This window comes from Thamnophis sirtalis, unplaced genomic scaffold (assembly GCF_051295495.1).
Source record: "Thamnophis sirtalis isolate CommonGarterSnake01/CBP01778 unplaced genomic scaffold, rThaSir2_p1.2 scaffold_10, whole genome shotgun sequence".
NCBI lineage: Eukaryota > Metazoa > Chordata > Lepidosauria > Squamata > Natricidae > Thamnophis > Thamnophis sirtalis.
Genome location: NW_028261390.1, coordinates 449,722 through 470,691, shown reverse-complemented (window position 1 = coordinate 470,691; position 20,970 = coordinate 449,722). Strand labels below are relative to the sequence as shown.

The 20,970-nt window shown below is 53.3% G+C and overlaps 1 protein-coding gene across 5 annotated transcripts in view; it reads right to left on the bottom strand.

Annotated features, from left to right (window-relative positions):
• SFXN5 (sideroflexin 5) overlaps positions 1–20,970 on the bottom strand; it is a 45,882-nt gene that overhangs the window by 1,982 nt on the left and 22,930 nt on the right. For 4 of the 5 annotated variants that reach the window (XM_087723871.1, XM_087723874.1, XM_087723872.1 and 1 more), the window contains 6 exons: positions 20,568–20,624; positions 19,672–19,737; positions 18,372–18,462; positions 17,422–17,537; positions 16,282–16,367; positions 11,928–12,045 (listed from right to left, as the gene is read on the bottom strand). In XM_087723871.1, coding sequence (XP_087579997.1) covers positions 11,928–12,045; positions 16,282–16,367; positions 17,422–17,537; positions 18,372–18,462; positions 19,672–19,737; positions 20,568–20,624 — 534 coding nt within the window. The remainder of the gene's footprint in view (positions 1–11,927; positions 12,046–16,281; positions 16,368–17,421; positions 17,538–18,371; positions 18,463–19,671; positions 19,738–20,567; positions 20,625–20,970) is intronic. The other variant, XM_087723875.1, reaches the window with a different exon arrangement.

The window sequence follows — 20,970 nt, the reverse complement described above, 5'->3', positions numbered from 1 at the left end:
GGGTTGAGGGAAACCATCTCTGGGAGGGGTCCCAGTGGTGCCCTCCCCTGCCAGCCGGTTCTCTTGGCCTTGGATACAGGTTGCTCTCAGGATTCCTGCAAGATGAGCAGCTATTTAAGTTGAAGAAGTAAATAAAACAAATGCTGCCCCCCCCCCCCCAGGACTGAACCCTTGTTCTTGTCCCGCAGGCTCTGGAGCCGCCCAAGGGGGCACAAGGGCCTGAAGCCCCCCCCCCTCCTCTGCGCCCTGGGAGGGGCAGAAGGACTTTCCTTCGGAGGCTCCTCCAAAATCATCATTATTTTATATCTTTCCCCTGGTATCTGCGGGTGGCAGTGCCAAGGCTGACACAACAATGCTAGGAACCTACACGGGAAACCTAAAAGCTTCTGAAAATGTTTAACCTAGTTAGACAAATTAGCAAAAAATTGTGCAAAACAATTTAGGTATTTAAAATATTCAATGTTTTTAAAAACTGGAAAAAACTGTTCTTAGCTTTCAGCTGCAGAAACCCAACAAAATATAACATCCAAGAAATCTTAACATGAGGTGCAACATAACCCTTCACCAAAGCTGTTAAACAGTTCCTGGTGCATCCTGGGAAATAGCACTTCATTTATTCAAATGCACATATGCCAGGTTTTTGCACCATATGTCATTCCAAGCTATTTACAGTAATAATTAAATCTTAATCAACGTTTAACCTCTCTAAAATGTTTGAAGGGATCTAATCACCCTTCAGTCTGCACTAATGAAGCAGAAATATATAAACATAAAAAGAAAATGATATACACCAGAAAGAAGAAGTAATTGCAAAATTGTATTTCTTTTAAATATCATCAGCAAGTTATGTAAAGGAAGCCGACGGGTATTTTAAGTGAAGACATCTTGGGTGTCAGAGGTGTGAGTAGCTAATTTTGTACTGCTATCCATAGCAGATGTAGCATATTTTCTCTTAGAGCCATTATTAGCAACTTCACCATTTCTTTTCTTATTTAAACACAAAGCAGAACCAGGAAAGGGGGACGCGGAGAGCTCTCCCTGCGAGGGAAGGGTGGGGCCGGCTGACGTCTGCCAGCCGCTGGAAGAACCCGCTCAGCCCCTTTGTTGCACCCGCCAAGCCCAGCTTCCTCTTGGCAAAGCCTCGGAGGCCACCTGCAGCTCGCCACCACCTTGCCCTGGTCACTTCCCAGGCGAGGCTGTGACCAGGCAGCACCCTGGACCGACACCCATGGGCGCTGGCTCATCCCACATGTATGGAGAGAGATGGCTGCCTGGCCTCCGCTTGCAAGGCAGCCCACCACTCTCTGGGCCGCCGATTCCCCCGTCGGAGGGGTCTCCGTGTGAGGAAGGTGGGCAGATCCTGCCCTCCCAAAGTGGGTTGAAGATACTCTGTCTTCCTTTCATGAGTCCTGTGCCACCCAGTCATTTCCACGGCTGTCTCTTCTCTCTGGGTGGGGATGTTCTCCGGATCTTCCTCCTTGTCCATCTGGGGATCCCTTCCAGTTTCTCTATACCTCCTTCCTAAAAGGGGGTGCTCCTCCATGTTGAACCCCACAACTGTAGAGCAATAGAGGAAACCAATGCAAAATTCCCTTGCCTGTTCGTGCCACCAGACCTCTGACTTACATTCAGTGTCTAATCAGCTCTGAGACTTTTTGCACAACTAAATCCTCCGTTCAATACTCGGCGTTTCACTTCTGCTTCGTAAGTGGAAGATCTTTGCACAACAGGCAGCCATGAATTTGGAGTCCGATGCTTTGACCTCTTGAGAACATTCTGAATTGGTTTTTTTCCCCCCTCAATCTGAACCGATTCGTCTGAATTGCAGAAGCATGCTTCCCACTCCTCACTGATGTCCTAAGGCAGGGGAGGTCCAAACTTGGGAACTTTAAGACTTGTGGACTTCAACTCCCAGAATTCTGCTGTCTGGGGAATTCTGGGAGTTGAAGTCCACAAGTCTTAAAGTTCCCAAGTTTGGACACCCTTGTCCTAAGAAAAGTAAGAACCGAATCTTTTCCACCCAATTCTCACTCCTACAATAAGGAATGACTGAAAAGCAGGATTTGGGGACAATTTCTGGACCAGCCTTTGAGCCTCCTTTAGCTCATGCCATCCCGCCCCAAATGGACTGGCATTGCCACGAGGGACTGAGGGGACTCCTCTGCTGGAACCAGGCATATGCCTCCCACAGCATTTCCACAATCAGTTAAGAACCCGTCGAATCAATCAAAAAATGAGATAAGGATGTGCTGGCAAGACTGGTTATCCATTCTGGAAAGGAGTACGACATAAACACAATTCCTATTTATTTTAAAAAAACTGAAAAACAGATATCAACTTAAGTGGGCCTCTGTACTGCCTACAAACAATAAATTGAATAATTAATGCAATCTTAATTATGGTGTGTTTGAACCTGAAGATGCAACACTAAGTCCAGTGCCACTTAAGAATCTGTGAATTTGAGCTCTCAATATTTCTGCATAAAACCTGATTTGTTCTCCACACGGCCTCAAATTGGATAGAGAGTGCCCTATTAAAAAAATGATCCATAAAGAAGAGTCGGAACATTATGAAATTTGGAACAATTGGTACAAATGGCTGCAAAACAATAATAAAATTAATTAAGCCAAAAACAATATATATAAATATATACAGAACTGTGTATAAAGGTGTGTAAATATAGAAGCGAAATATTATACACATGTACAGGTATGATGACATAACAATGTTGATGTAATGACTGTAAGGTGTTGTAGAAGGGAAAAATAATTTAAAAAATCTGCTAAAGAAAGAAATGATCCACCGTGCACATTTGCGAAAAAATATTGGAAAAACAATAAAAGATTGGCTGGAGGAGGTTACAAACCAAATGGAACTTAAACCGGAATTATTTCTGCTAGGAATTATAAAAGGAAATTATGAAAAAAATATTAGATACTTAATTCTACACATTATCATGGCAGCACAAAACTGGAAAAATAATTACACACCAACAGAAGAAAGCATAATAAAAAAAAATATTGGACTGTGCAGAGATGGATAGGCTCACAAAAGAATTAAAAGAGAAAGGAGAATCTGAATATTACTCCATATGGGATTTATGGTGTAATTGGCTAGAGGAAAGGGGGGGGGGAAGAAGCAGGAAAGCAAAAAAAGAAAGGAAGAGAGAGAGATCAACAAATTAAAAAACAACTACAAAACCGGAAAATGATTAAAAGATAGAAATACGAAATAGACTCTAGCAAATAAATAATAGGAAATGGATTCAAAGCGACTCAAATGTAATAAAGGTTGTTATACATAGAATATATAGAATGTTATATATAGAATGAAGAAAAAAGATGTATGAAATAATATAAATGCACATATATATATATATATATATATATATATATATATATATATATATATATATATATATATATATATATTTATAAAAGACTTCTATGTGCAGATAAAAGAATCACAACAGATATGTAAAAGAAGTGTAATGTGTTGCAAAGATGTGAAGTTTGTATAAACAAAATAAAAAGTTTTTAAAAAAAGAAAAAAAAAAGAAATGATCCAGAAACATGATACTTGTTCACGGATTCCTATTTTTGACCCCCGTGTTTAATGAAGATCTTTATATCTTGTTTGAGGACTTACAGTGGAAAACAGATAACATTTTAGCTCATGTTTATGCGGAAATATTGAGAAATATTTAAAGAGTCACAAATTCTGAATGTCTGTGGAGCTCCCCAGTCATCAAGGCACCGACTCTTAAGTACACCCCAAATATGTTTTTCATGCAAAAAGGGGGGAAAGGGGGGTTCTTGACAAATCTGCACAGATGTCTGGCAAGCATCACATTGGGAGGGCCCAGTCGTACTTCCTATCGGTCTGGGGTTTGAATCCCGCCCTTCTCCCTGCTCTTTGTGGTTGTCTGGTGGAGCAGCTCAGCCTTTCCTCTCATCCCTGGAAGAATTTTTTGGTTCGTATTTCCGAAAGAGAGCTTGAAGATCATCTAGACTGTCTCAAGTCCTCTGCCGAAGGAGAGCTCCTCCACCTGCAGCTCGGCGGCTCTTGCCGTTCGTTCGTCAATCTCTCAGTGAAATCTTTTCCCTTGTAAAGTCAACTGCTTGTTTCTTGTCCAACTTCCTGGAGCACCAGAGTTGAGGTTGGACACAAAGCCAGTCGAGTCCAGATTCTGCACCCAGCCCACCAACCCACCCGGGAGGGGTCCGCCCTCCAAGCAGGTGGGGGAGGAGCTGCTGGTCCCCTCCAGCCCCCGAGGAGCAGAGGGGGCTTGGTGCTGCCTGAAGGACTCAGCCCACGGAAGAGCTGCCTTCCTCCCTTCAGCCTTGGATGGGCCAAGCTTCCCTTCAGAGGGAGGCCCACACCTGGCCTGCCTTTGTCTCCCGGGTGTGGAGGCCTCTGAGGCTTTGCCTCATTCCACCCCACCCAGCCTGGGGAGATGGAGTCGCCCAGGACCGGGGTGTCTCTCCTGCATTTTCCCCAGGAACCTTTGGCCTCCGAAGGTCTCGGCCTGCTCCTCCTCCCCCACACCTGGCCTTTTAGTCTCCATGGCAAAGGAGGCCCGGGGCAGAGGTGCCCGCTAGGAGAGATCCCAAAAGGGCAATTCCCTGCCCCAGGGCACCCGGCGGGGCCTCGGCTCTTCCGCCCCGGCCTTTGATCACCTCCTCCTGTTTGACATCTTAAAGCAGGGGACGTCCGAGGGATGAGTGATGCTCCTGAGCGGCTCTCAGAGGCTCCACTTTCTCCGTGCAAGAGGAACCTTTGAGTTGGCAGCTGAGTACCCAGCAGCCCGCAGGTGCCAGGTGTGAAAAGGTGCCTTTGAACCTCTTGTCCTGATTCCCCCCCCCCGTCCCCCATGGGGGGGGGAAGAATGCTCTGTTTGCACAACAGAGCTAGAGAATCGGCGGAAGGAGGATTTGCTGGGGAGGGGGGGAATGGCCACATCTGCGGCATCGGGCTCAGCCTGGCTCCCCGGATTGAAGAAACTGACAATCAAAAGGCTCCCGGGGTCCTAAGCCCAGCCAGGTGGGGCAAAAGCCGCTGAAAGGGGTGGAAGCAGAGCGTGGAGGAATTCGGGGAAAGGAAAGGTCCCTTCAGGCTCACCTGGAGAAGAAGAAGGTGCTTCTTCTGGTTCCAGAGAGCAGGACCAAAGCCAGGGGGTGGCCAAAGGAGGAATAGCAATAGCAATAGCAGTAGACTTATATACCGCTTCATAGGCCTTTCAGGCCTCTCTAAGCGGTTTACAGAGAGTCAGCATATTGCCCCCAACAATCTGGGTCCTCATTTCACCCACCTCGGAAGGATGGAAGGCTGAGTCAACCCTGAGCCGGTGAGATTTGAACCGCTGACCTGCTGATCTAGCAGTAGCCTGCAGTGCTGCATTTAACCACTGCGCCACCTTGGCCAAAGGGGGAAGGGCATTTCCCAAGAGAAAAGAGGACCGTTTCCCTGGACCAGGCCAGGCCTTCGGCTTCGGCAGAAGGGGGGCTCAACCCTTCTGAATCCCAAGGGCGACACTTGGGGGGACAAACCTCTGAAGAAGATTGGGATCCGTATTAATGTTCAAGTCCTTGATGGAAGCTTTTCTTTCTTCTCCCTAGAAAGCTGGGCCCTCCCTGGGCTCTTGCAGGGCAGCTTTGGATTCAACCAACCAATCAGAATAGAGCCGGAAGGGACCTCGGAGGTCTTCTAGTCCAGCCCCCTGCTCAAGCAGGAGACCCTTTGCCATGTCAGTCTCTTCTTAAAAACCTCCAGTGACGCAGCATCCACAACTTCTGTTCAATTTTTACCACTGTCAGGAAAATCCTCCTTGGTTCTAGGTTGCTTCTCTCCTTGATGAGTTTCCATCCATTGTCCCTTGTCCGGCCTTCAGGTGCTTTGGAGAGTAGCTTGACGCCCCTCCTCTCTCCCCTGAAACACTGGATTCAGCAGATCCTGAACGTCGTCCAGGTGGTTATCGGAACCTCAGGGCTGGTCTCAGGTGAGCAGGTGGCCCGAGGGAAGGCCAGTCCTTGTGGGCCCAGGTGTGTAGAAAGGAAGCCAGGCTAAGCCAACCAGGCGAAGTCCTTTGTGGAGTTTCTTCTTCTTCCTGGGACGCCCATGGGGAGGGACATTTGGGGGAGCTGCAGTCTTGCAAAGCCCCCCAAGGCAGCCCAGAAGGCCAGAACATTCGCTGCTCTCCTTGCAGGGCCCAAGAGAAAAGGGGGGCTGCGCGTCTTTCGATCTGGTGAAACGTTTGACTCCTTTGTGGGTTGTTTTTGCAAGAATTCTAGTCTAGGCATCATCATTTTGGGTAAATCGTGCAAAATCCACCAGATTCTTGCTCACCAGCTGATCCAGAAGTTCCAGATCCTCTAGGGCAGTGGGGGGGGGAGGCGAATCTTTTCAGCACCGAGTGCTTAAATTGCAACCCAAAACCCCCTTATTTATTGCAAAGTGCCAACGTGGCAATTTAACCTGAATAATGAGGTTTCACTACCTGAAATAATGATAAACAAGGCAGAGTTGAGCTAATTGTTCTAAGAAAAATGTGATAAATGCACTTTTATGCCCCTTCATTTTTCCCCCCTGCTTTTGCAGTATTATGTTTAGTAACAATAAGAAAGAAAAGAATCTTTTAAAATTGAACAAGGGGAAAAAGGAACAAGACAGGGGAGGCCCCCTATCTCCATCATTGTTTATCTTAACCCTGGAGTTATTGCTGAATAAAATACGTGGGCCAGATGATTTACAGGGAATTGAGATTAGGCATTACGAATAGAGAGTACGAGCATTTGCGGATGACTTGGCTGTAACTTTAACCCAACCGGAGAAATCAGCTATGGGTTTAATGAACATAATTAATCAATATGGTCATGTATCTGGATTTAAAGTAAATTTAGGGAAAACAAAGATGATAGTTAAAAATATGAACACAAATCAAAGAGAAGAACTAGAAAGAATAACAGGATGCGAGATAGTAAAAAAGGTTAAATATTTAGGAGTTTATATCACAACCTCAAACGGGAAATTATATAAGTATAATTATGAACCATTATAGCATATAATACAGATAGAGATGAACAAATGGGAAAAATTATAACTGTCTTTGATGGGAAGGATAGCAGTAGTAAAAATGAATGTTTTGCCTAAGTTTCTATTTCTTTTTCAAATGATACCAACACTCAAAAAAGACGCAAATTTGGAAGAATGGCAGAAGGGTATTAATAAATTTGTTTGGGCAGGGAAGAAACTGAGAATAAAACTTAAAATAATGCATGATGTACGTGAGAGAGGAGGCTTGAAAATGCCCAACTTAAAATTATATTATGAAGCAGTAGCTTTATCAACAATTAGTGACTAGATCAACTCAACAGAGGATAGAATACTGAACATTGAAGGGTATGATTTGGTATATGGTTGGCATGCTTATTTAATATACGACAAGAAGGTGGATAAAAATTTTAAAAGTCATATTTTAAGGAATGCTCTATTGTGTATCTGGAAAAAATAGCAATACAAATTAAATGATAAGATACCTATGTGAGCAGTACCCAGACACACGATAGAAAATATAAGCATAGAACAAAAGCAGGATGCAACCACATACAGAGAGCTTCTTACCATAGACAGAGGTGTATTACAGTTAAAACCTTTGAATGTATTAAGAGAGGAAAGGGTAATTCAAACCTGGTTTCAGTATGGACAGCTACAGGCCAGATGGAAAAAAGACCAGGAAATTGGTATTATGCAAAATGAGGATAACTTAGTAAAACAAATTAGGGACCAGAGTCAAATGCATGTAAAAAGGTTATATAATATATTGATAGAAACATATTCTGAAACAGAGCTGGTTAAAGACTGTATGATAAAGTGGGCACAAAATTTTGAAGAACCAATAATGATGGAAACATGGGAAAAGATATGGGTAAGAAATGTAAAATTTACACAAGCCCAAAACTTGAGAGAGAATTTTTATAAGATGTTTTATAGATGGCATTTAGACCCCAAAAGGTTAGCATGTATGTACCCAAATTTACAATCTAAATGCTGGAGATGTGATTGTGCTGATGGTATGTATTATCATATATGGTGGACTTGTAAAAAGGTCAAAGCATTTTGGATAAAAATATGGTGGATTATTCAAAATATTCTTAAAAAGAGGATAAAGTTTTCTCCTCAGTTATTCTTGCTGGGTATAATTACAGATTGTATAGTTATAGAGACTAACTTGATTTTGAACTTAACAACAGCAGCAAGATTGTTGGTGGCGCAGTACTGGAAGAAGGAAGAATTGCCTACCATTCAAGAATGGACGTTAAAAGTAACAAACTTAGCAGAGATGGCTAAAATATCAGCATACCTCAAGGACCATTCAGAAGAGAAATACAAGCTGGAATGGAGAAGATGGATTGATTATATCCAAAATAAATATGGGACTAAGAAATTTCAGATAGCTTATGAATGAATGAACAAGGAATGTTACAACTTATCTAAACTTAGCTTCAGAAAAGGGGAGTTAAAGTACAAGCGAGGGACGATGCTAAAGTTAGTTTATTTTAGTGTATGGTTGCTAAATGTTTATACCCTGTATTTGCTCTGGGAGGCTGGGGGGGGAGGGGGAAGGGATTGGGGGGGAGGGAGGGAAGGGAAAGGTATATAATTGTAAAACTCATTAAAACTTTTAATAAAAAAAAATAAGAAAGAAAAACTTTTGCAATGTCATCTCTCTCTCTCTCTCTTTCTCTCTCTCAAAGCCCAACAAAGCCACAATGGACTCTTCTGAGAAGGATCCACTCAGGCAACTGGAGGACAAACGGAACTTCTAAGAGCGACTGGAAGCTTAAGGGGAGGGACGTAAGCTGAGAGTTGCCCTCCGTGAAGAGATGGATGTGGCCCAGCAAGGCCAAGAAGGAAGCTGCCAGGAGGGAGAGGGCAGGCTCCCTACCCCTCCCATGAAGGCACTTTCCTGACTGGCACCCCTGGACTCAGAAGGGATCCCTCAAGAGAAGCAGCCACGCATTTCCTTCCTTCTTCCCCTCTTTCTCTTTCTTTCCTTCCTTCCTTCCATTCATTCATCCATCCATCCATCCTCCCTCCCTCCCTGGCCCACAGTGGCGGAGTGGCTCTGGCAGGGCAGGGGGCACAAGAGCCATCCTGTACCCAGGGTCTCCGGCTTTCCTGCCCAGGATGCAGTCCAGGAGGAGCTCCTGCTGCATCCATGCCGGTTCCCAGGCGAGGCCTCTGGAGCTGGGCTGAAACCCTGAAGGCATCCTGGCCACGAGGACCACCAGCCGGGCTAGAGGTTGGGCAACTGGCTTGCCGAGGTGAAGACCCATCCGTTGTTCCTGCCACCCGGAGGGCTGAGACCCTTCCCTGACGCTACACCGGATCCAGCCTTCGTGCTCTCCGGAAGAAGCCCCCCGCTGCCCCCCTGCAGGACCGGCAGACCCTCCCGCCTGCCCTGAGGCCGGCCCCGCCCACCAACGCCTCCCCTCCTCCTCTTCCTCGTTTCCCAGGCAGGAGCCGCCTTTTAACTGTGGACACATTTCAGCCTCACCAGATCTGCTAATTATTGACAGTTGGCGGAGAGGAGATGTCACCCCCCCTCCTGTTAAACTGCATCTAATTAGTAATTGCTGCTCACTGTCATCGTGCGGCTGCTGCCGCAACACCGCGGCTCTCTTGGCTCATTAACCTCTTGCTTCCCTCGTGGCGCTGCCAGCAGAGGGAGGAGGCTCAGACAGATTGGCGAAGGAGGACCGCTCCCCCCCCCCCGGTTGCAGAGCCAGGAGGGGGCCCAGGGCATCAGGCCTTCAGCTGCTCTTCAATCCACGGACGGGCGGATTGTGCTGGTCCATCCGGCTGCGGAGGGACAGTTGCCCCCCAACCTGTGCTGGGCAAGGCAGCTGCCCCCCAAGGCCAGGCTGAAATGTTTGGGAGGCTGAGGGGCACCTGTGGATGCCCAGAGGGAGGAAGAGGAGGAGTTTCTTCCTTGCTGCAAGCAGCGGCAGGGACAGCCAAGCCCCCTCCCCACTGGCAAGGCTTTGAAACTCGAAACGGGCATCACGCAGGGCACTGCTGCTCGCCTGGGCCTTTCAGGGTCCCACCCCCCCTTCCAGCTCCCTCCGAGACCCTCGTCTGGAGCCCCTGCAAGTCAGGACCCTTTTGGATTGGGGGAGTGGAGCCCAAGGATTTAAACCAATCAGTCAATCGATCGATCAGCCCTCAGAAAGGCTCCCTGGAGGAGCCCAGGAGGCTGAAAGGGGCAATGAGGCAGCCGGGGCCAGAGGGGGTGGGAAGGGGGGCTGGCAGGGGGAACCAGGCGGGGGAAAAAGGGGCCTCTTTTGCAAGGCCACCACGAGGGCCCCGTTTTTACGGCTCCAGCATTGGGGGCCCTCCGGGACATTCTGGGAAATCGGAGCCAACCGGGAGTCGGAATGGGGGAAAGTCCCCAGAGACACAACTCAATTATTTAAAGTAGTTAAAAATTATTTTCATTATTTCCATTCACATTCCATTTTGTCCCCCCTGTGGGATCTTTTCTTCAACGATCCTGTTGCTCCGTTTAGCCCAGCTTTCGTCCCAAGGTGGGTTGGCTAAGGGGAGCTGTTGACCCACCAGAAGCCCCTCCAACCTTTCTGCCTCCTCCCCGCTGGGCACTGGAGGGTCTCAGGGGGCCCCTGCCTTCCCACGCAGTCAGGCTCAGCCTCTGCCCCACTGGCCCCCCCCAGCCCTTGTCTCAGGAGCGCCAGGAAAGGGCCTCGGGGGTCCTGCAAGTGGGGCTCCCTGGTAGGCAGCCCAAACGCCTCCTGCCTCTTGGGGTGCCGGGGTCCCAGACCCCTTTGGGGGGTTGGCAAGGGGCCATGTTTTCACTCCTCTCCCCCAGGCCCACTTCCTGCAGGGAAGAGCAAGCAAAGGTGGACGTGCCTTAGAGAGGCCACTGCCCATCAGGGGGCTCCCCTCAGCTTTTCTGGGTACCCCATTAAAGTGATCGATTAAAGTGGTGCCCTAATTAAAATGGCCAATCCCACCCCCACCCCAGCCTTTCATGAAAGGCCTTCGGAGACTCCAGGTGGCCCATTGCAAAGGCCGCGGGGGGGGGAGGCATCCTCTGATGCTGCCCTTCCTGATCCCCAGACACGAAAGGAGGAAGAGACCCTTCCTGTCAAACTGGGACCTTCACATGCAAATCCCCTCCCCTCCATGGATGAAATCGAGGAGTGACTAAAACAGTGTTTCTCAACCGTGGACTTCAACTCCCAGAATTCCCCAGCCAGCTCTGCTGGGTCTTCAGGTGACCAAGGTTGAGAAACACTGGACTAAAACCACCATTTACTCATTTTTCAAATCTGCAGGCGGCCCCCCTGCCCCCCCCCATTATTTACTCAGTGCTTATATTGGTGAAACTCCAATTCCTGCCGTGGGTCGATGGGAAAGTGCAGCTATTTGCAAAGAAACCCAGCACCCCATAAAGTTAAAGGGATGCCCCCCCCACGGAGGGCCCCTTGCAAGGAAGGGCCACACCTGCCACGTTGGGAGCCACGGCTGCCAAGAGAGCCTGGGACTCTTCGCTTGGCCTTGAAAGGTGGGCTCAGGGGTGGAGGGGGGCAGCAGCCAGAACAACTTTCTGGGGTGCCACGCACTCTCCGTTCCCCCACCCCAAAGGCTGCAAGCGGCACCTCTGCCCCCAGCCAGCAGAGGTCAGACTCTGGGGCTCCTGAAGGGCCCCACCCATTCATGGAAGCAGCCCTTGGTGCCCTCTGGGAGGCAGCGGGAGAGCCCCCTGCCCACGGGAGCTCTGAGCTGGGGCTCAGGACATCCAAGCCCGCCACTTTGTCGACCGAGAGGGCTCAGGGGTGTCCTTGGCCCCTTCCACAAGACCCCCCCCTTACCCCCCCTCCAGGGACCGGAAGGAGCGTGCTACTCACCTGGGACATCTGGGGGAAGAGGCTGATGGCCAAGGGGAGGGCGAGGCCGAAGGCGGCAAGGCACACGAGGCTCTGGACCGGGAGGAGCATCCGAGGTCGGGAGCGCAGAAAAGCCGTCCTGGAAGAGAGACGGGCATCGTCCTCAGACAGAGAACCCCCCAGAGACCCCCTTCTCTGCCCCGCTCACAGCCGCCTTGGGAGAGGAGACCCAGCTATTTAGCCCCCCAGGGGCCTGTGGGGGAGGAGGGCTGGAGGCCATCTGCAGAAGTGAACCTCTTTTGGGTGGGGGTCTGGCCCTCGCCACCCACCCTGGCCAGGAGGCCCTGATCTCCTGTACTTGCCAGCCTGCCTGTCCCTCCCTCCCTCAAGGAGCCACCAGGGCCAAACTAGAAAGCTGGAGGAGATCCCGGCCGACACAGGAAGCCCCCCTTTGCCCCCAGCAGAGCTGCAGGAGGGAGGTGGAGACGGCTGCCCCTCTGGACTCCTTTCAGAGAAGATGGACAAGAGAGTGAGGGCTCTCGGCGCCCCCTGACCCTGCCCTGGCTCTGAAGGACCCTTTGCACCCAGAGGGTGGGGGCAGCACTGAGGCACTGCTGCCCCCTCCCTGCCTGGACGACCTCTCTTCCCTCCCTCCTCCGCCATCCTTGAGAGCTCTGGCAAAGGGCTCATCCCCTCCCCAGTCGGGCAACGCACAGACACGCTGGCCTTGCCAAGGGGGGTCCTGAACAAGCCAGAGCCACGGAGGCGGGGCAGGAGGACGCAGGTTGTCACCTCCTCCCCCCCATGGACACCTCTTCCACCGACAATTGGGCCCACCCCCTCTGTCTGTGCACCTGATGGAGATGACTGGTGTCCCTCTGAAATTCCACCCAGCACCCTCGCAACCAAAGCTGGCAGCCCACTGGAGCCCGGGTGGGCCCCGCCCGCCCCCTCTGGGCCGCTGCCCCTCTTCCCCAGGCCACCCCGTTTGCAGCCGCTTAATTGCAGCCCCCCCTCTCCTCCTACGGGGAGCAGAACCAATTTAGAGCGTTGGCAGGTGAGGCTCCCAGGTGTGACTTCCACCCTGGGTGTTTTAAACCCGGACCGGTTCAAATCACAATGGCTGGGCCTCCTCATTAGGAGGCGTTGTGGCCTGATTTAAAGAAAAAGCCTTAATTATCACATGAAGTGCAATGTCTTAATTGGGGCTCAGATCTCAGCAGTCGCAAAGTTCAGGCTAAATGACTCACAGTGAAGCCAGAGGGAGGCTCAGCCTTCGGGTCTCTGGAAGCTTTGCCACTCTCATCCCGCACACCAGTCGGGGCCGGCCCTGCCCGCCCCGGCCTCTGCCCCCCCCCCAACTGCCCCCGCGGCCCCCGCAGGCACAGCCTCAAGAGCCAGTCAGCTTTGGATGGAGGCGGGGAGGACCCCAAGTGGGGATTTCCCTGGCTGGACTCAACTGCCAGAGCAGCCCCGGTTGAGGTGCTCCAGGAAATGATAGCCAGAGCCCTTATATACGGCTTCACAGGGCTTTATACAGGCCCCCTCTGAGCAGTTTACAGAGCCAGCCTCTGCCCCCCCCAGCCATCTGGGTCCTCCTTTGCCCCCCCCCCCCTTGGAAGGACGGAAGGCTGAGTCAACCTGGAGCCTGGTGGGATTTGAACTGCCAAATTGCAGGTGATCCGCAGAAGGAGCCTGCAGTCCTGCACTCTAACCACTGCACCACCGCAGCTCTATGCAGGAACACAGGGAACCCCTGTACAGAGTGCACATGGGAGCGGCTGCCTTCCCTCCGGAGGGGCCAGGCATCCTTCTCTGCCGGGGCCTGGATGGGAGGAGGGCTTCCAGGATCAAGGCCAGCCCTCTGGATGCTCCGTGGCACATCCTGGCTGGGGGTGGTCCGTGCTAGTCAGGCCACACAACGCAGACCCTGTAACCTGCTTTAGAGCAGGGCTCCCCACACCTAGAGACTTGTGGACTTCAACTCCCAGAATTCCCCAGCCAGATGCAATTCTGGTTGTTGCAAGTCCACAGGTCTTAAAGTGGCCCGGTTTGGGGAGTCGGCTTTGGATGAAGAGGAGAGCAGCTGGCATTGGCCCAAAAGTCCTTGGGGGTCCCGGAAAGCTTTGAAAAGGGGCCCTGGATGCTTGGGAGCCTGGGAAGAAGGGGGCAAGACTGGGATGGGAGGCAGCCCCCCTCTCCTTCCTGCCCAGCAGCAGTGGAAGTGGGGGTCTCCCTGTTGCCACCTGAGTGGCCTCTGCCCCCTTGCCAAGACAGCGCTCTTCCTCACAGCAAGGGCCTCGGGGGGGGACGAGACCCCTCCTCTTGTGGACAGGGCCTCAGGGAGGCAGGAAGCCCCTTCCAACAGCCCAAGGGAGGGGGGGAAAGCCACAGCCTCCCCCCCCCCCGAAGGGCCCCGGAGAGAAGGCGGGTGCAGACGGGGCATCTGTGCTGCAGACACTCTGTGTCACTGAGCTTGAACGCGCACCGTCCTTCCAGTTTCAGCACATGGCTGATTAGCGGTTCACGTCCTGCATAATGTGGCAGCTGTCGCCGGCGTTTTCGGAGGGCCTGCAATGCCTTCCATATGGAAGTTGCTCTCGGGACGCCCGGGGGTTCTCGGGTCAGGTGCTCCGGAGCGGCCTGTGCCTCAGAGGAGACGGAGGCGCTGAGCGGGCGATATGGCAGGGGCTCAGGGCAGCCTCCGGGTGGGGCAGGAAGAGCCGTGTTTATAGTCAACACGGCTGCCTCCATGTCTCCGGTTAGAGCCACGAAATGGGGAACTGGGGGCTCCCGGGGGCTCTCTGAGCTGGGAGGCTTCCTTGCAGCTGTTTCGTGACCCAAACTAGGGAATCTCACCAGTGCTAGGAGGAGGAGGAGGAGGAGGAGGAGGAGAGGAGGAGGAGGGGGAGGGGGAGGAGGAGAATGCATTCGCTGGCTGGGGAATTCTGGGAGTTGAAGTCCGGACACCTTCAAGTGGCCAAGGTTGAGAAACACAGTTGTAGAATGTATAAAAGCACCTCAAAGTTATGAGAAGCGTCATTTTACCATGCTTGGTAGACGTGTAAAAGAGCTAGAAAATTCCAGATTCAAATATATACATGGATTAAGAGGATTTTAAAGAATAATATACACCTGAAACTAGAACTTTTCCTTTTGGGACTGTGGTTTTTTTTTGCAAAAAGGGAAAAAAAAGAAAACCAGGGGGAAAATGGATGTGGGAGGCCCTGTGGCTTTGATGATTAGATAGGACAGTTTGTAGAAAGTCACAATGTAATTTCAGAGAAAGAAGTGAATCTGCAACTGTACAGAAGTTGTAAAGAAGACTGGCTTTTTTCTCTTTTCTATGTTTCTTCTTCTTCATTCTTTTCTTTTTCATTTTTCCTTTCTTCCTTTTTTTGTTTTCCTTCTTGTTCAGTTTTATTTTTAAAACTTTCAATAAAATTAAATCAAGCTATATAGAGGTTTCATTAACAGGGACCGGGAAAGAACACCGGGGAGGTGGGGAGGGAGGAGGACGAAGATCTGTAAGGATGCGGTAGAGTATCTTTTACTCAGTGTGAATGCTGACAACTCTTTAATTGCACAATATATGACAGACTCCACCACGGTTTCAACTAGGAAACAGTGAGCAAAAATCCAAAAATGCTAAGGAATTCCTCTTGGCATTCAGACAAATCAGCCATCAACAGACACATAGCGATGAACTAAATTTACACACCATTCAAGAGAGACAAAAAAAAGCTAAGAAAAAAGAAGAGAGCAGGACACGAATCCTCCAGCAGCCAAGACCAAGATAAGCCGGGATCAGCACCAGGCAAACAAGACCCAAATCAAAGCAACCACCAAGGAGGAAACCCACCAATGTTGGCAGGGCAAACCTCTATGTACGTATATAAAGAGGGAGGAAACCCCACACTCACGCGCACCGCTGAGGTTACCTAGTAAGGTAATGAAAGGTCTTCAAAACAACCAAACTCCGGGTGCACCAAAGGACCCCCACAGTTCCACCTGAGCTACCAATGTTCTCTTCCATTGTTTTTGCCACATTGCACATTTCTCAGTCACGCCTGGTTCCTTCATCCCCCCGTTTTACGGTTCTGCTTTAATTATAAGGCAGCTGCCCAGAGTTGAGTAGCCTGCAAATTTAATAAAAAAGACACTGAAACGAAGGAGCTTCTCATCGATTGCGCAGACGCCCTGAAAGTGGCGTCACCCAGAGTGGCGGGAAGATGTGGTAACAGAACGTCCCTCTGCGTTAATATTGGCGAATACGACACCCCAAAACGCCCTTCCCTCCTCCTGGGGGGCCCTCCCTCTCTTACAGCCCTAGAGGGAGCCCCCCCCTCCCCAGTGCCCTCTGTGCCCCACTTACTTCTCCAGGAGGGACATGATGATGGGAGGCAGGACCAGGATGGGCATCGGCAGCACCACGCGGGTGAGCGCCGTCTCCAGCAGGGCCTGAGGAGAGACGGTGGGCGGCTGCTTCAGATGCGCCGCTTGCCAGAAACGGGGGGGGGGGCCCTCTGATTGGGGTGCGGAGACGGCCTCTCTCGCCCGCCACAAGGAGGAGTCCTGCGGGGGGGTTGGGCAGGGTCTCTCTCACCCCACGGGGGCAGGAAGCTGCCGGCTCCACGCTCTGAAGGGCCCTGGCAGGTTGCAGCCCGGGTCTCCCACACCTGCCCCCCTCCCCCGTTCTTTGCAAAGTGCCCCCCCTGCACGTCCTGGAGGAGGCAGCAACTCGGGGATGGGGGCAGCCGCCTTGGTACAAAGTGTGAGTGCAGCTCAGATCTTCTGGGCAGGGGGAGGGCAAGGTTTTGACTGAGGGGGCTGCAGGGGCTCTCCCTTCCCAAAGGCTGGGGGTCTCCGACCCAGAGGGCCTCTGCCGGCTGAACAGGTGTTCTCTTGTGGAGGGTGGGAAAGGCAACAGGGACACCATCCGTTGCGTGGGGCCTTGCGTAGGTGGGCTTGGCAAAGAGATACTCAGAGGCAGAAAGGCCTGGGGGGGGGGTCTGCAGATGGAAGGGCTGAACCAGGGCCGGGGGGGGGGAAGCAGGCAGGTGGGGGGGGTCGGGAAACATCTGGAGCATCTTCCCATAGACACAGCTGGCGGTCGCTGATTAATTCCAGCCAGGGAAGTTACGAACCCTCCTGCCTCTTTGCCCCCCTCCCCACGATCGGGCACAGGACCCTTCATCCTGGGGGCTTCCTGCTCTCATGGGCCCCAGAAGTGCACGGACTCTGCCGCTGGCAGAGCTTAGGGCAGCCCTGCAGCCCCCTCGGTCAGAACATGCAGAGGAATGCCCCCCCCCCATGGCGTAGGCCCTCCTTGGCCAGCAGGAGACGTTCCCAGAGGGGCAAAGGAGGGGGGGCTCCTTCTTCACTCCCTGAGCAGCAGAGACCGGGCCCAGAAGCCTCTGCACACCCACCCTGGCCCTGGCCCTGCTGGGACCCTCAACCCCCCCACCCGGCCCTGGCAGAAAGAGGCCAGCTGGGAGCCCCAGGAGGCACATACGTGTCTGGCCGCGATCCGGGACGATCCCACCACCTTCCCTTCCTCGTCCAGGACGTCGATCCCCTCCTCCAGTTCCGTGTGCCTCATCAGGACCACGTTGCAAATGTTGGCACTCGCTGTGGGGGGGGGGGAGTGGGAGGAACAGCTGAAAAGCCATGCTGGAAGGAGAGCCCACCCCACACGGGACGGGGGAAAGCCCCCTGCCCCACTGCTCCCAACCCCACACAAGGGAGGAGGTGGTGTCAGAATTTGAACTCTCCTCCCCCTGGACCTGCTGAAATTGCATTCGCTGGAGGGGGGAATAGTGTCCCAGTTTGGCTGCACCCCCTGCCTGACAGGCCCAAAGTCTCTGATGGAGTCACTGGGGGGAGGGGAAGCGCGTCAGCCCCCCCCCTTCCCCCAAACCACCGGATGGCCTCAGCTGCTCTGGCAGAGCCCCTCCTCCCAGGCTTGCTGTCTCTGCTCCCCCACCCCCCTTGGTGCCTCCTCTCCCCCCACAGCATCTTGGGCATCCCCAGCCCCCATCCTTCTAACCCTATCCCCCCCCCCCGCCAAGCTGAGGCAGGAAAAGCTCTGGGCACAGCCATGCGGGGGTGGGGGGAGCGGGCACTGCCTGGCCCCATCCCTGCCCCTCACAACCCCACAGGGTGAGTCTGGGAGGCCCCAGTCTGGAAGCCTTGGGGGTCTGGGCCATAAAATCAGGGGAAGCAGAGGCAGGGCTGCCTGCAGTGATCCTGGGAAAGCCCAGGGTGGGGGTCTCGTGTGTGTGTGTGTGTGTGTGCGCGCGCGCGCGCGCACATCAGCCGCCGGTGGGTCAGGGGAATGCCTGATCCTGCTTGCCAGATATCGCCTCCCCCCAAGACCGCGATACCTCCAGCTGGGCTGAAGCCTGGGGGCACCAGGGACCCCAGCGGCACCACCAGCCTGCGGGAGAGGGCAGAGGGTCTCACCTACAGCAGGGAATGGCACGAATCTCTGGATCAGGAGCCGGGTGGCCGGCGTGAACTGGTTGGCTCTCTGGATGAGAACGTTAAGGCCCACCTGCAGGGAAAGACGCAGGGAAGGTCAGGGGCCCGAGACCCTCCCGTGCTGGGCATCCGAGAGAGGGTCTTCCTGATTCTGCCTCTCCCCCCCCCCAACCCCCTCTGCTAAATGCCCTTCAGCTGAAGACAAAACCCGTCCTGGGCCTCTGAATGTGGCAGGTAGTGAGAGGAGAAGTGGGGACTCGCTGAAGCCCCCCAAACCCTGAAGAGCAAAAGGCTCCCCCGAGATTCAGCTGGGCATCAGGGCGCCACGTTTAACCAGAAGACAACGCTCACAAAAGTGTGGCAAGGGGAACCACGAGACACGTGGCCTCTGCTCTTGGCAAGGAAGCCCCCTTGGCCCGTCAGATTATATGGGCCAGCAGACTAGGAACCATCCATTCTACCCCTCCCCTTGCAAAGCCCATCATCCACTTCCTTTCCCAAGGAGAAGGGGGATGGACGGCTTCAACCAGAGGACGGCCCAGCCAAGGCCGAAGCTGCGGATCCTCCCTGCCCGGCCGGCCTCAAAACCGCGCATGGGTCCCTCGTGGTGTTAAGTGGTCAGCGGAGCCAGGCCGGTGGGGTCCCTCTGCTCCACGGCAGATGCTGGTGGGGGATTCGCAGACTATCAACGCATCCGAGCAGCTCCTGGCAGACAATTATCAAGGTGGGCAGGAGGACGGGGGGAAAGCCACAGGGCACTTTCACCAGAGAAATGGTGTTGCTGAGAGGCAGGGCAGGTGACCGGCGGGAGGAGAGGAAATGAGAAGCGGGTGGGAGAGCTGGACCAAGGAGCCGGGACCCTGGGACGGAAGAGCGGTCAATCTGGGCAAAGGCTCCTTGGCAGCATCTCGCTGGTCAGTCTACTGCAAGGGTAGGCAACGATGCCAACTTTACGACCTGTGGACTTCAACTCCCAGAATTCCCGAGCCGGCTTTGCCCCCCCCTGCTCCATGTATCCCAAACTGAGTCTGCTGATTGGCTGAAACTCTGGAGATGGGAGGGACCGTCTTGGGGGCCCCTCCACCTCTATGGGGAAGCCCAAGACCAGCAAAAGCACTTCCTCCCCACAGATCCTGGGTGCCCAAACCCCCTCACGCCACTCCCATTCCAGCCCTGTGGGGACCCTCACTCCACAGGCTGTGGGCGGGGGGGGGGGTTCTTGCTGCTTCTCACTCCCCCAACCACCAAAGAGGGGAAAAAGAAGCCTTAAAGGTCCACTCACTGCGATGGAGACGGCACTGACCACGGCCCCCAGGTAGCCCTGGATGAACTTGGAGGTCGGTGACGGCTGGGAAGGAGGAAGAGGAGGAAGAGGAGAAGAAAGAATGGAGGGAAACGAATCAAGGAGAGAATCAACCTGGAACTAAGGAGAAACTTCCTAACCGTGAGGACAATTAACCAGTGGAAGAGAAATTGCCTTCAGAAGTTGTGGGAGCTCCGTCACTGGAGGCTTTGAAGAGGAGGCTGGGCAGCCCCCTTTTGAAATAATATGAACTCCCTGCTTGAGCAGGGGGTTGGACTAGAAGACCTCAAGGTCCCTTTTAGTTCTGTTGTGATTGATTAAAGGAAGGCAGCACCTGAGATCACAAGCAGGAAACGAAGACCCTCTGTGGTGTGTGTGTGTGTGTGTGTGTGTGAGGGTTAGGCAAGCCCCTCCCCAGCCCTTTGTCTGCAGCCCCTGAGAGCCCCCTGATGAAAGTGGAGAGCTCTTCCCAGCCCCACTTGGGAGGCCTGTGGGCAGCAGGGCCCCACCCGAATCCTCTGGCTATTCAGCTGGGCACTCTGGGGCCGGAGACCCAGCAGGGCGGGAGGGGAGGCCGGCTGCTACCATGGCTGGCCTCCAGCAGCTGGGCGGTGGGCCCTTGGAGGAGGGGCAGAGGGGTCCCTTCAGAGATGGCAACGTGCCAGGAGGCCCTGACCTTCCCGAGGGACAGGCAGATGCTGTGCCCAGCCCAAAGGTTGGCAGAGGGCTCTCGGGTGCCCTGGCATCCGGACCTCTGGCCAGGGGGTGATGTGCTGACCAGTCCCAGCCGCTGCGGCTCTCCCTGCACCCCAGGAGGGTGATCTGGGCCGGGGGAACCAAGCCGGAGACCTACCCACCCCCCGCCTCCACCTCACCTTGGTTGCGTTCCGGTTTGCATAGTTGACGCAGGCGTTGTGGCTCTGGTTCAGCCACTAAGGAGAAGGGGGGAGAGAGAGGGAGGGAGCCCTGGTTAGAAGGCAGCGGGGGAGAGAATCAGCACACGCACCAGGCCGACAGTCCCCGGGGGGGGGCAGAACCTCTACGGGGGGTGGGGGGAATAGGAGGGGGCTGAGCGGCCAAAAGTAGCCCTTCCAGGTGAGCCCGGAAAAAACTCTTTCACCCCCCCCCCCCCCACACACGCACGCAGGAGAGGCCCTGGCTCTCTCAGAGAAACCAATCAAGAGACGGGCGCAGAAGGGGGGCAACCTTCATGAAGGAGGACAGTTGGCAGAGTGTGAGGGGTGGCACAGGGGACGAATGAATGAATGAATGGCCTGG